This window comes from Harpia harpyja, chromosome 7, assembly GCF_026419915.1.
Source record: "Harpia harpyja isolate bHarHar1 chromosome 7, bHarHar1 primary haplotype, whole genome shotgun sequence".
Taxonomy (NCBI): Eukaryota; Metazoa; Chordata; class Aves; order Accipitriformes; family Accipitridae; genus Harpia; species Harpia harpyja.
In genome coordinates, this window is record NC_068946.1 from 34,727,256 (window position 1) to 34,740,468 (window position 13,213).

Genomic DNA, 13,213 nt, shown 5'->3' on the forward strand with positions numbered 1-13,213 from the left:
CTACCAGTTAGGAAAAAAAAAGAAACAAAAATAAAAGAAATGAAAAGAAATGAAAGGAAACGAAGAGAAAAGAATATTTTATTATTCTATACTTCAGTTCCATGGTATGTGAAGCCACAGTGAGGCTGTCTTCTCTAGGGACAGATTACCAGCTACTGTATTAAACATCTGTACTATTATTCAGCAGCCTTCCTGTTTCCTACAAGTTTCCTGTATGACCGAACAGCCATATGCTTAAAACACTACAGCCCAGTAACAGCTACATGTAGAAGTGGGACTTGATTTATGGGAAGTAAGTTACTGGATTTAGTCCTAAGATTCTCAACATCACCTGTGAAATGCTGAACATTTTCAAGACTGAAATCACTGGAACCTGAGGCCATTGCTGAGAAATTTATAGGATTAGGCAAATAATCTGCAATAATTGTTGGGGTTAAACTTGAGAACTGCCAGCAGTAATGGCAGTTTAGCAACTCCAGGCAAAAGAAGGTATGAATTTACTTATCTGTCTGATTGTGCATAGCAATCAGGACTGGGTGCAAGACTTGAATGGCCAATGTATTTTACATGGGCACCTTCAGGCCAGATATCTAAAGGCATTTAGACATTGATTTCAATGTAAGTTCAGTGGCTGAATATCTTTAAAGATCTGTGTATTTGTGCTTCATAGGGCCCAAATTCACCTCAACAGTTACTGAACTGTAAAATATTGTGAGCCTCACGCAATGTACAATTAAGCAAGATGTACCTAATCCAGAAAAATACATTTGTCTGGAGAGCAACAAGGAATTCCAGAAACAGTCTAACGCAAAAAGGGAAGAAAACCATTCCTGGCTAACTATACATAAAACAGATGAAGGAAAAAGTTTAAAGAGGCTGTGTGCCTCCAAACAAGTCCAGGTGAAAGCTCTAGATTGCTAAAAAGAAAAAAAAAGTCTATTTACATTGTAAATAATTACAATTTGGGATGCCAAAGAAAGCTGATAGTAGACAGCTTATTAGCTCTTGCTTTTAACCATCAGTACAGACTGGAGAACAAATGACCATGCGATCATCAATAGTTCTAAAGAGATCACAAGACACATACCCTGTAAGTACTTAATAGACAGAAGGAGCTGCATGCATGTGAAGGGAATTATAAATTTAGGAACTCATTGCTCCAATGAGCAGTGAGGCAACCCAAAGACACAGCTATGATGGTAAATTGCAGTGGGCTTATTCTTTTCCCTGAAAATCATTACCAAAAACATTTATTTATTTATTTAGTCCTTGTCCAATGGCCTGAACCTTTTCCTTGCTGAAAACAGAATACTGCAAGGGAGAGATCCTGCAGCACTACTAACCTACAATAATGCAGGTGGTTACACCTGAACAAAATCCTATAATAATGCACCAGAGCATGTAGCAGACATTATTCAATCTAAATCAACCAAACTTAGCATGGAAGTTAACATAACTCAATGTTGTGAGCATACACAGAGAAAGAAATACCATTTTGGAGAAGTTAATGGTTATTTAAAAAAAAACAACTCCAAAACCTTCTTAATGGAATAACAGAATCTAGTTACAGTCATTTATTTCCTCAGAGAACTCTTAAGAGGTGTAAAAGAACCAGTATTTATATGCTATATAGGAAGCATATAAAATAACAGAAATAAGAACTGGAAGAACCACTGAGATGTCCTCATGCCCATGCCACAGTAGGAGAGATCTCATAACTCTTAAGTCACTGAAACTTGCTAACCAAAGGGATTAATCCAGCAAATGCAGCCACCTCTCCTAGAACACTGTGGGAGAGACAGACTTTGACAACAGCTAAAGATGTAACAGATCCCTCTTGCCTCTCATACCCAAGGAAGTGTCGGGGACATTTGTCTGGAGTGAATCCATTGGTAAGGAAGGTTAAAATACCCTTCCTGTACAAAGAGGAGGGCACCACTATTACGGTTGACAGTATTCCTAGGCTTTCTGTCGGTGACTTGTCCATCTGCTTTTTACAGCTCTTTTCCCTACCTCATTGCTGGTCTGCATGGAGCTTTACAGACACAGAATGGTAAATTTCTACTCTTGAGAATTTACTAACATGCACTGCAGTCAATTCTGAAATGCTGAGCTCTTGCAATCCTGTCTGCAATCTACGGTATTCTGGGTACTTCTGAAAAGTGCACAGAAACAGGACAGCAACCCAGGACAACCAGCGCCGCAAATAAATCTAACTCTGCTAACCTGGAGAACATTGAGATGACTGAACTGGTGGGGGGACTAGCTAACCTACAGGTGCTCATCCTCAGAAAATTGCAGATTCCCTAAGAGCTGGCTGAATCATGATGACATGCCTGCTCCTTTCAGATCTCATTGTGTGGAAAATTACTTCTGTTAGATAATAGACAGCAAAGGATTCAACTCACCAGTGCTCTTCACAGCCAAAATCAGAAGTAGAGCAGCTGCTCTTAAGCTGAGGATCTGCTACACAGCCAGTGCTGCTTTTCAATCTTGTGTAGTTTTTACGAACAAGATATCCCCTGAAAGCTAAAAAACATAGTTAGGAATCAGAGAAAAATTCTGCAGAGCCTGAAATACAGACTTTTACTGTGTGAATGCCCTCAACTTTTACTGAACCAGTGGACAGAAAGAACACTTAGCACCTCACAGGGGTGGCTCCAATGTTTGCAATGTTAACAGCTGGAAATCATACAGGGCCTTACACTCTTACTGTTATAGTGACCACTTGGCACAGCCCAGGTGAGGAAAAGAGGCCTCAAAATGAGAACATGTCTAATTTAAATAGGAATCCAGCTTAGAATGTATCAAAATACATAGTAGAAAATCACTCCCAAAACACCTTCTTTAATCACAGCTCCCATGATTTGAGCTAATCAGAATTTTACAGAATCAGAAGTTTTACCTGCTTTTGTTGTGGGGTAGGGGGGTGAGGAGCCAGGGACAGATATATTCAATTAAAACTAGAAAAATTGATAATGTCTTTTCCTATTTTTCAATTAACTGTAACCATAATAAAACATTTAAAATACCTCTCATACAAATAATCAGGAAAAAAAAAAACAACCTACAGAGATTGGAATTTATACCATTCATAAAAAAAAGAGCAGAACAAAACAATCACTAGAAATACTAAATGAAGTAACAAACATGCAGTGAAATGAAATGGCAAAGAAAATAGCAATGAATAACATTTTGAAGATATCTACATCCTTTATTTCCACGGACTGTCTCTGAATTTGGATACCTAAATTACTTAATTACTTCTGTAGTTTTATCTGACGTGAATTTGCTTGAATTCTGGACACCTGTGAGCAGTTAGTAATAAAGCTCCAGCACAAACCACGAATAGCAATACATACTGCACTTAGCTCAAAAGACTAAAAAGTATCGCAATGTACACTTAAACCCAGAAACTGTAAAATTTTGGTTTTTGTAGGGTTTATTTCAAGCATTATTTAAGTAGAAATACCTTGATAAAAGGGGAGGGCTGAATAACGAAGAAATGAAGTACAGTATCAATGCCATAGCTGAAGTGTACAACAAGCAGTTGCTGAATAAGAAGGCTGAGGGTTGTGAGGGAAAGGAGTTGTTTATTAGTCTAGTAGGACTGCAACTTAAACGGTGAGATGATATGTAAAAGAAAATTGGAGCTAAGATCAGGAAATATTATGATTTTGAGGAAAAAACCTTCCCCGTCCAGGAAAGCTTCTAAGCACACTAAACACGTGCAAAAGCAGAGTCAGTCTGGGGACTAATCACCCAAAGGAGGAGAAGAGACCCCTCATTGGGATTCCTAGAGTCCGGGGTTAAATATGACAGTGAGATGCAGGATAGGCACAGAAATGGGTTCTAGGGTAACCTCATGTAGAATCAGGGTCAAGATAACATTGTAGATTACAAAGGGAAATCAGGAGGCAGAATAAATATAGAATATAGAATAAATTGAGAACAAAGAAGTTGATCAGAATATTAGCAAGTTTTCCCTGTATCTCACACCTCTGATTTTATGAAAACACTAGAAGTAGACATTACCTACACAACAGAGAATAAAGACCCTGTGGAATTTACAGTCCCTCAATTATTACCAAATTATGAGATAATTGATTTCACTTTTCTTACATTTAACTACTTTTATAAATTTAGCTCCCCATTCATGGGGGTTTTTTTGCATAATGAAAAGATGGTGGAGGAAACAAAATAGAGCTACCTCGATTGCATCTGCTCTTTATGTAGTGAATGAGGAAAAGATCAAAATGGTTATACTGACATTAATAAGAGTCTCTGGGGAAAAGAATTTTAAAAAATAAAATCACAGTAGCTATCAGGGTTGATTTTATAGACACACACACATGCAAAGAACTAATAGAAGTTGAGAAATTACTAAGGATAAAACTACAGCCCTTAGGAAAGGGCTGTAACTAATCCCTTCTTTTCTATTTTAATTCCTGTATAGTGTTAATGGTCTTCTTTTCAGCCACCTACCTCCACAAAAGTATGTGGTGTTGCACTTAATTGTGCAGTATAAGAAAATGAAAACCATCTGAACAGTCCAAGCTGTGGTATGCAATGCACCATAACAATCTAAGTGTTTCAGTGCTACTGAGGTTTCCAGGGTAAGAAGCTGCAAAAATTGCCTTTTAATGAGAGGTTACTAAAAAAAATAACCATTCACTTTACAGAAGGCATGACAGAAGTTGGGCCTGCTGAGGTGTTGTACCGAATACAGAGCTCAGGTATCGTGAGGCTAAGGAACTTTCCATCCTTAATAATCAGACTGGAAAAGTCAGTCTGTCTGGCAGAGATGAGGCAAGCATTCACTTGCCCCATGTGATCAGGCTTCCAATCCTTAACTATCCCCTACTGACCAGACAAGGAACCTACTCTGATATTGGCAGCAGAGACAGCTGGCCAGCAGCCACCTCTCTGCAGCTGAAACATGCTGAGTATCAGTCAGTCGATGGGCTACTATAAAGATAAAGCAGCACTGAAACAACCAAACTAATAAGATAAACTTCAGTTTTATCCTTAGTAATTTCTCAACTTCTATTAGTTCTTTGCATGTGTGTGTCTATAAAATCAACCCTGATAGCTACTGTGATTTTATTTTTTAAAATTCTTTTCCCCAGAGACTCTTATTAACGTCAGTATAACCATTTTGGTCTTTTCCTCATTCACTACATAAAACCTGCTATATCTGATTCAACAAACATAGTTTTTAACCTGTCTTTTGTTTTCATACATATTTTCAAAATCAGCTCCTCTTCAACTTAACCTTTGCGCAAGCTGGTTTCTAACATTCTTCTAGAATATCTTGAATCTGACAGGTAAATGGCTGTATTTTTCCTACTTTCCCTTTGACTCATGGGATAACTGAAGTAGCAGGATAAACAAACTTCTCTCTCTCTCAAAAGCTTCATCGAGTGTTAGTAGGACTGCATCTTTTCAACATTTATTAACTGGATCTATAATGTTTCAAAAGAAATGCATATGCAGAGAATTCTACTGGGGGGAGTCTGAGAGGCTGGGAAGCTGCTCCATCACAGCAATTTGCATTACTGACTGGTGCTGGTTTTGACACTAAGCACTTGGCTCAAAGAGTGTGAAATTAGCAGACTCATGTTGCTACTGCTCCATGAACAATCACTGCATCATTGAAGAAGAATGATTACCAGCTGTCACCTCATTTTCACCTTATCCAGTCTATATTCCAAACTTTCCAGCAACAGTATCTTTAACCCTGATCTTTACATAGCCAAAGATGACAGGATCTGAAAAGCAACATAGGAACTGAACTTAATTTCAGCACTATTAGTAACTCAGTGTTAAATGTTTTATGTGCCACAATTTAGAACATGAATTTTTACTTCTTGTACTGATCAATTCTCACACAAAGTGCGTTTTCTGTCAGCTCCAGCACCTAGCAAACCAAGAATATATTTACCTCAGGGAGTCTGAAATTTGGTGTCTTGTAGTTAAAAACCTTTGTTTTAAGGTCTAAGTACCAAGGCATATACATTACACACAATGTTGCACAATTCCAGATAGGAAAAGTCCAGGCATTTTCCCTCTGATTCCCATAGGGAATATATAGTTACAGAACAAATTGTGAAGCACAGTATAGAAAGATCAAAACTAAACAATCACAGGTCTATATACAAGAAGTATGAAGAAAAGAGATGAAGTGGTATTTTAAACAGCAGAAGGATTCATTCTCAGTCATAACAAATCATGTTAAGCAGAAATCTTCTACACAGACACATTTTTAATCTATAATATCACCTAAAATAGCACATAACAGCAACTTGGAAATTAAAGCTCATGCTTGCTGAAGAGAAGATATCATGGTAGTTTGTAATCAGAAGTTGATTTGCTATGAACAGCATATCACTTTCTTAATTTGCCTAGTTAAAAGAGCATTCAGCAGCTTAACTAACAACATCTGAGAGGATTTGGAGCCCATGAATCTGATTCTTCACTCCATGCCAAATTAATTCTAATGAACAGTAAAGGGGATAGAGTCACATCCTTTGCTGGGTCCCATGAATACCTCCCCTCTTTCACCTATCACTCTGGATAGGTATTGGGTGATGCCTGTTTAATGGCAGAAAAAAAACCCCTCTTAAGTTCTCTGGCAGAAGGATTACGAGAAAGCAAGTCACGAGTTCTCACGTACAAGCAGTAACTATCAGTCACAAGCAGTGACTATTAGGAAAACTCACCAAGGCTGCCATCAGGACTGGTGTCACTGATGCACATCACCACTTGGACAGAGGGTTTTTAATTACCATGCATTACAGCCTCTGATCTTGAGATTTGGTCAAAGAAAAAAAAGTGAAGATGACTGCGAAACTCTTTGTCAATATCAGCAAGGGAATGGAAAAGATTTTCCAATGTATTGTTGGACAACTTACATTGTTGTCCCTTCCTGATTTTAGCAAAGGCATGAAATCCAGTAAGAATGGTCTCCTTTTCATCTCCTCAAAAACACGAGAGAAAACAAAAGGAAATGCAGATGTACTCACATCGACAGAGCTTAACTCAGAGATGGGGATAGAATATAGGACCTCATACTTCAAAATCATAAGGCCTTTTCACTCTTCCTAACATGTTCCCTGCAAGGGCAGCAGGCTTTTAATGGTTACTAGAGATAGATACTAAAAGTGAAGAATTACTGGATGCCCTAAGCTAGTACAGAACACAAAGAGATGGAAGAGTAAAGTTAATCAAAGCTGTGCAGCCTGTACAAACCAGTCTGGTTTACCCTGAATGTGAAATCAAAGTAATACAATGAGTAAGTTCAGCCGCCATTAAGAGAAACACGTACATCTCTTCAATGGTTCTCACACTGACAATGTAGTTAAAAGGAAGAAAATTAGTGATATAAAAAAGTAAAACTGGATCTGCTACTTAGTGGTTGTTATTTTCAGGAAAATTTAAAATATATATATTTTTAGATAGATTTATAACATGCTTAGAAGTTTTTGGAACATTTTACTCATGTAATTCTTAGATCTATACAACAGTATTAGCCGAATACATGTACACACACATGTACACAGTGATATAAATAGGTGAACATAGGGTTTTCAAGAAATACTTCCTTGTCTTCTATTGAAGCCAACATTAAATCTTTGCTGTTGAAAATCCCAAAGGTAACACTTTTATTAAAAGCTTACATTTATTATAAATGTAAAATAGTAAATTACAGCTGTTCTCAGGCCCTCTTTTTTTTATTATAATGGAGTAAATTTTGCCAGAAGCACATGTTAGAGATATGTAAATAGTGAGCAACACTGCATGGGCAGAAGTTACAGAAAGAAAGCATTTTACAAAGTGATGCTTCATCTGGTTTCCTTCTGAACATCCATCACTTTTTATTTAAAAAAAAAAAAAAAAAAGCCCAAATCTTGGGTTCTTGGTAAAGAATTTTCCAATACAATGTGACATATGGTGAGTGTGTGAGCACGTGTTGGAGGAGGAGATGGTGGCTCAATGGATTAGTCATTTGCCTTTCACCTCTGGAAGCATAGTTAAACTCAGTCCTGACCAGAGCTGCACAGTATATCCCAGATGGCTAAAGTAGGCCTAATTAAAATGAATTCAGTGATGTCACCTTGCATCTAAGTGAATCGCATGCACCACTCATTTGGCATTTTGGCAATGTTAGTTCACAAATGAAATAACCAGATTAAAATCCTCCCTTAAGTCTTTCAGGACAACAGTCCCACTGCATGGAAATACATGCTATCATAACTAAAAAACGTACTTTTTCAATTGTATTAGCTATTGTTTTAAATTCTAATTAGTCCATTATTCTAATACAAAGAAACATTAAATGAGACTTGCATGTGAGGTAAATCAGTGCAGCAACATTTCAGTCAGATGATTCAGTGGATATACACTGATTTAAACCAGCTGTGAATCTGACAACATAATTTAAAAAAATTCTTTATTTTAACAAAATATTTTTCCTTTTATGTAGATGTAAATCAAAACAATACAAATCCCAATTACAAAGAAATACTCAGAAGTGCAAAGTATTGTTAACTCAAACACTTTACACAAAATCATTCTTTACAATTTGTCTCTAAGCTAAAAATTAGCATTTTCTAAACTTCACAGTTTGGGAAAGTGTGACTGGAAGAAGTAGGAAAGATCTTGTGTACCTTGTGTACCATTTTAGCCATGAGTCTAATAAGATCTGTGTATTCTGAGAACCTGTGATGTAGATATGCGGAAGTAGGGTAGCTTTTTCTTCCCCACCTAATTTAAATTCACAAATATTTTGTTTCCTAGCAAGGGTATTTTCCCCCATCTGAAATAATGTCTTTTTTTCGGGTAATATAATACACGCAGGAATTATATCCTCATGTATATTGTGAGGGCTGGTTTTTTTCTAAGTTTGTTTTTTCTTCCAACGTTTCTTCAATGGATAGTGAACTGCTGGGCCCACAGAGATCTCCAGACCACCAGCTCATGTATTTGAAAGGCATCTGTTTATTTTTAAAATGCAAATGCAGCCTACCTCAAAGACTGACGTGCAAGAAATGAACAATCTGAACAAGTCAAGAGTTTCCAATCAGGAGCTGTGTTCCTCCTTTGTATCAGGCTATGATCACTTGCTGTCAAAACCACTTAAACAATATCCTGGAATCTGAATGAAGTCCCCCCACAATTAAAATGAGCAGGATAATCCTGCAAGAATTATTCAGGCAAATCATTTTTCACACAGTTTAAAGTAATGATAAGGTCATTTACAAAAGAAATCAGCGCCTTTGAAATGCTGACTTGTAGACAGAGGACTGCCTGGAGGAGGGCCATAGATAACAGTGAAGACTGGCCTCCTAACACTACCCTCGCAGTCTTTGGAACTGATTCTGATGAAGAGAAGGCCCAATAAGGTTAATACCCCTACTTTGATCTCTGTCAAAGCGTACCAGCAAGAATTAATTTACATTTCAGATGAAAAAGGTTGACAGCATGAAAAGGCATCTTGTTTCTGGTATGTGAATGTGCTGTAATAGATCGGGAATTCTGAAAGGAAGTTCTGAGGAAGCTAAAGGGATAAGCCAAGCGGCTGCTTTTATTGGGAAAGAGATGAAAGGAAAACAAATTTCAATATGTGCTGTTCTGTAGAAACATGTAAGCCAAATGCTTCCTAAATTTCAAGGCCTGCTTGAACAGGGGGGGAGGGAAAGGAGAGGGAAGTACATATATTTTAATTATATGGTTTTGCTAATGTCTGGATGACAAATGCAAACAATCTATCTCACTGCCTGAAATGGCTCATTTAAAAAAAAAATACAAAGGTGATCATACTCCATTTTACTGAAAAGCTGCCTTGAACTACACATTCACTTTATAAGATGTGCAGGGAAGGGAGAGATTTGGAGTTGCTTTTGTCTCCATGTCACTAGGCACTTGGACAGTGTGATGTAAACAACAGAAAGACTGTCGGTGTATTTTAAAACCTGGAAAATGGCCACCATTAGCAAGCATGAGCTTTTATGTGAAACACAGAATACTTAGCATGTAGAGAAGAGAAAATGTGCACAAGAATAATTTTCAAATAAGAAGTCCTAGATAAAGGTTTTCGAAGGCAGACAGAAATGTGTTGAGGATTATTATTATTACTATACCCCTTCAAATGCAATGCCAAAGATAGGAGGAGCAGACAGCCTAATTAATACAAAGGTGCACTGTGTCACTCTTAACCCTATAGTCCTCATGCTTATTCACCCAGACTGATCACTGAAACTGTCAAGTGCGAGGTTACAAAGGAAGACAGCGTGTGTGTTAGTGGGAAGAGTGCTAACAGCATTCCTCCAGCATTAGGTCCAGAGGGCTCAATAGAAGTGTCCAAATTCAAGGGTATGCATACACTCCCACTGCCTCTGCTCTGCCATGTTCAACGCAGCATCTAAGAGATGGCAGGAAGGAACACAGCTCTGAATCTCTCCCATGTGTGCAAAGAGTAGAATAGATCAGTTGCTTTCTCTAAAGATCTAGTTCTCCTACATACCTAAGAAATCTAGCTGGATAAAACTCTAAGGCAGGATGTCCCCTACCAGTATCCAAGTGATACTGCTATACACCAGCTTCCTACTGAACCTGAGATAACTCTCATCTTAAGGTACTGGTAATAGTGGGACAGTGATGGGTCAACTGCTTCACTTTCCTTTTTATGGCAAAAGGCTGTTATAAGTCAGGAAATCAAAGTGCAGGTATGGCCATGTGTAAATGTAGCAAATACTCCAGAAAATAGTTGCAGGCGGTACTTTAAGATCTACTGTCTGTGCTATCATGAAAACAATAGAAAATGACAACACAAAGGAGAGGAAGAAGGGGAGAGAGTGCTTATGCAGTCCTTCAGTGCTTGTTGTAATGGGAGAAAAAATTTCTCCTTAACAGTTCTCCATTTAATAGAATATTCTGCATTTGACCCTAGAGCTATAGTTTATGATTCTACAAAACAGTATGCATGCAAAGCTATAAATTATTATTTTATCCTAATGATACTCTGTTCATTTCTGTAACCAGACTGGTATTCTGTTTTCTGCTGAAAGTCACTGCAATGCTTAATTTCAGAGTAGCAAACTTAGACAAAAGAAAAACAAATTTACTGGAAATGCCTTGAGAACAAAGTAAAAGAATATTTAGAACACAGCTTTTTCAGACTGACTTTAGACTATATGATACAGAATAGAGAGGTGACAAAGCTTAAGGAATTATAGCACAGGAAGCTGGTAGAATAAAGGTGGTACCTTGGTTTATCTGTAAACATATTTGCCACAACTCATTTTTGATCAGCTAGTCTTTCAACCTGGGGTTGGACAGGGAAGGTGTATTACACTGCATCATATGGAGGCTGCTTCATATTGGCAGCATCTGAAAACACCATTGAGGCACTGGTTCTTAGATTTCTGTGCCATATGGTACCCTGCTCTCTACTAGAGACCTACACAGCCCTATGGGCCTGTTCTTCCAATAATCTCTTTAAAGTTTATTCAAATTCATATTGATATGGCTGCATAGGAGTCTGGCAGAGAGTCAAAAGATTGGCCAAAGCTGGCAAACCCAGCAAGCAGTCAAAACAAAAACGTGGCAACCTGCCAAGATCAGGACTTGACACAAAGACAGAGAAATGTGTGTCCAGTGCCTCCCATCCATACTGTTAGTCAAATCAATCCAGTGCTTCATATCAGCTCTACATATAGTTGAATCATACAGACTGTGCTCAGAAGAATCTTAAAGAATTAACTCAATAGCTTTTAATCAGTATGTTTTGCTTCCAGAGAAGTACTTAGAACAAGCCCAAAGTGCCTGATACCTGTCACTGATGTCATTTGGTACTGAAGAACAAATGATCAGAAGAAATGTTTTTGATAGTTTTTGTTTGGACTGTATGCATTTCTCTTGGCTATAAACACTGACACATGAAATTACCCACAGCAAAATAGGTGTTGGCAAATGAAATAATGTTTTAATTACCTGCTTGAATATGTATAGCGGCATCAGTTCTTCTGTTCCTTATTTCCTTGTACTTCCTGCGAGCTTCATATCCTCTCCAGGCTAAAAATACAAAACCATGTGCTGGAAATTACATTTATTTAAGGAAGTGCTACAGAGTCTACAGAGTCAGAGATGTGCTGAAACTTTCATCCCTCCTGCCATAACCACTCCAGCCCCCACCACCAATACCTCTTCCCCACCCACCCACATGTTGAACTCTGAGTTTGCAACTGTAGTATTCATATCCCCACAACTTCAAACACCACTTCACTCATCCAAATTTTAATTGTCACCATGTGCTCACTGATGTCCTAACCCAAAAGGCTAAGGTGCATGATCATGTCAGCACAAGAACTCCCCTCCTCACTCAGCTCCCCAAATTCTTTATAAGGAAGCCTGCTGAATTACTGATAATCAGCCTCTCGGGCCCACCCCACAATGTATGTTATCTGGAATTCTGGTATGCATGGTGGGGGAGGGCATGCTACCGCATTTCATTTAAGTGCTGCATGCTAGCATAGACATACCTAACAACATTTTCATTTTGTGCACAGGCATCACATCCAAAATACTAAAATATTTAAATAAAGACATTACCAAATACTAATATGACACCTTAGAAGTAAATCAATAATATTTGCATCAATTAGCTGGAGAGAAAAGTACCTCCGGTTATTTTGATTTCATAATAAACTATTATGAATGAATAAATAATGTATATGCAATTTAACAGCCTGAAATGCAAAAACACTCAATGAAATAGGGAATGTGAACATTTACCTGACTGTATGGTAACAGCACTATTTTCTCTTTTCTCTTTGACTTTCTTGTACCTCCTTGCTCCAAGCCATCCCTTGATATAGGCTTGCATGACCACCACTCTCCCTATAACTTCTCGCAGGAACAAATTTAACTGCTCTATATGGTAATACTTTAGAAAAACCTGAAATGGAACAACAACAAAAAAATCAGTATTACATGCAGGCAGTAACATAACCTCTTGTATTCTACCTTTTCATTAGTCTTATGTCAGCCTATTTTAGGGCACCGTTGCTGAGAAAACTGATAAAATACTGGTTGCTGATATCATAGCAATCTTGTGCATCAAATATTTGCTCTCAGTGTGCCTGTGGAATTTCATTATTCCACTGATTATAATCACCCCATTGCAAAACCACATATTTACCCCCTTTACAAA

The 13,213-nt window shown here is 37.8% G+C and overlaps 1 protein-coding gene across 11 annotated transcripts in view; it reads right to left on the reverse strand.

Moving 5' to 3' along the window:
* The window catches only part of MYO3B (myosin IIIB), a 213,454-nt gene that overhangs the window by 51,791 nt on the left and 148,450 nt on the right, over window positions 1-13,213 (reverse strand). For 8 of the 11 annotated variants that reach the window (XM_052793190.1, XM_052793189.1, XM_052793196.1 and 5 more), the window contains 3 exons: window positions 12,796-12,958; window positions 11,995-12,075; window positions 2,409-2,529 (listed from right to left, as the gene is read on the reverse strand). In XM_052793190.1, coding sequence (XP_052649150.1) covers window positions 2,409-2,529; window positions 11,995-12,075; window positions 12,796-12,958 — 365 coding nt within the window. Of the gene's footprint in view, window positions 1-2,408; window positions 2,530-11,986; window positions 12,076-12,795; window positions 12,959-13,213 lie in introns of those variants that run through there. The other 3 variants (XR_008236070.1, XR_008236069.1, XM_052793198.1) reach the window with 2 other exon arrangements.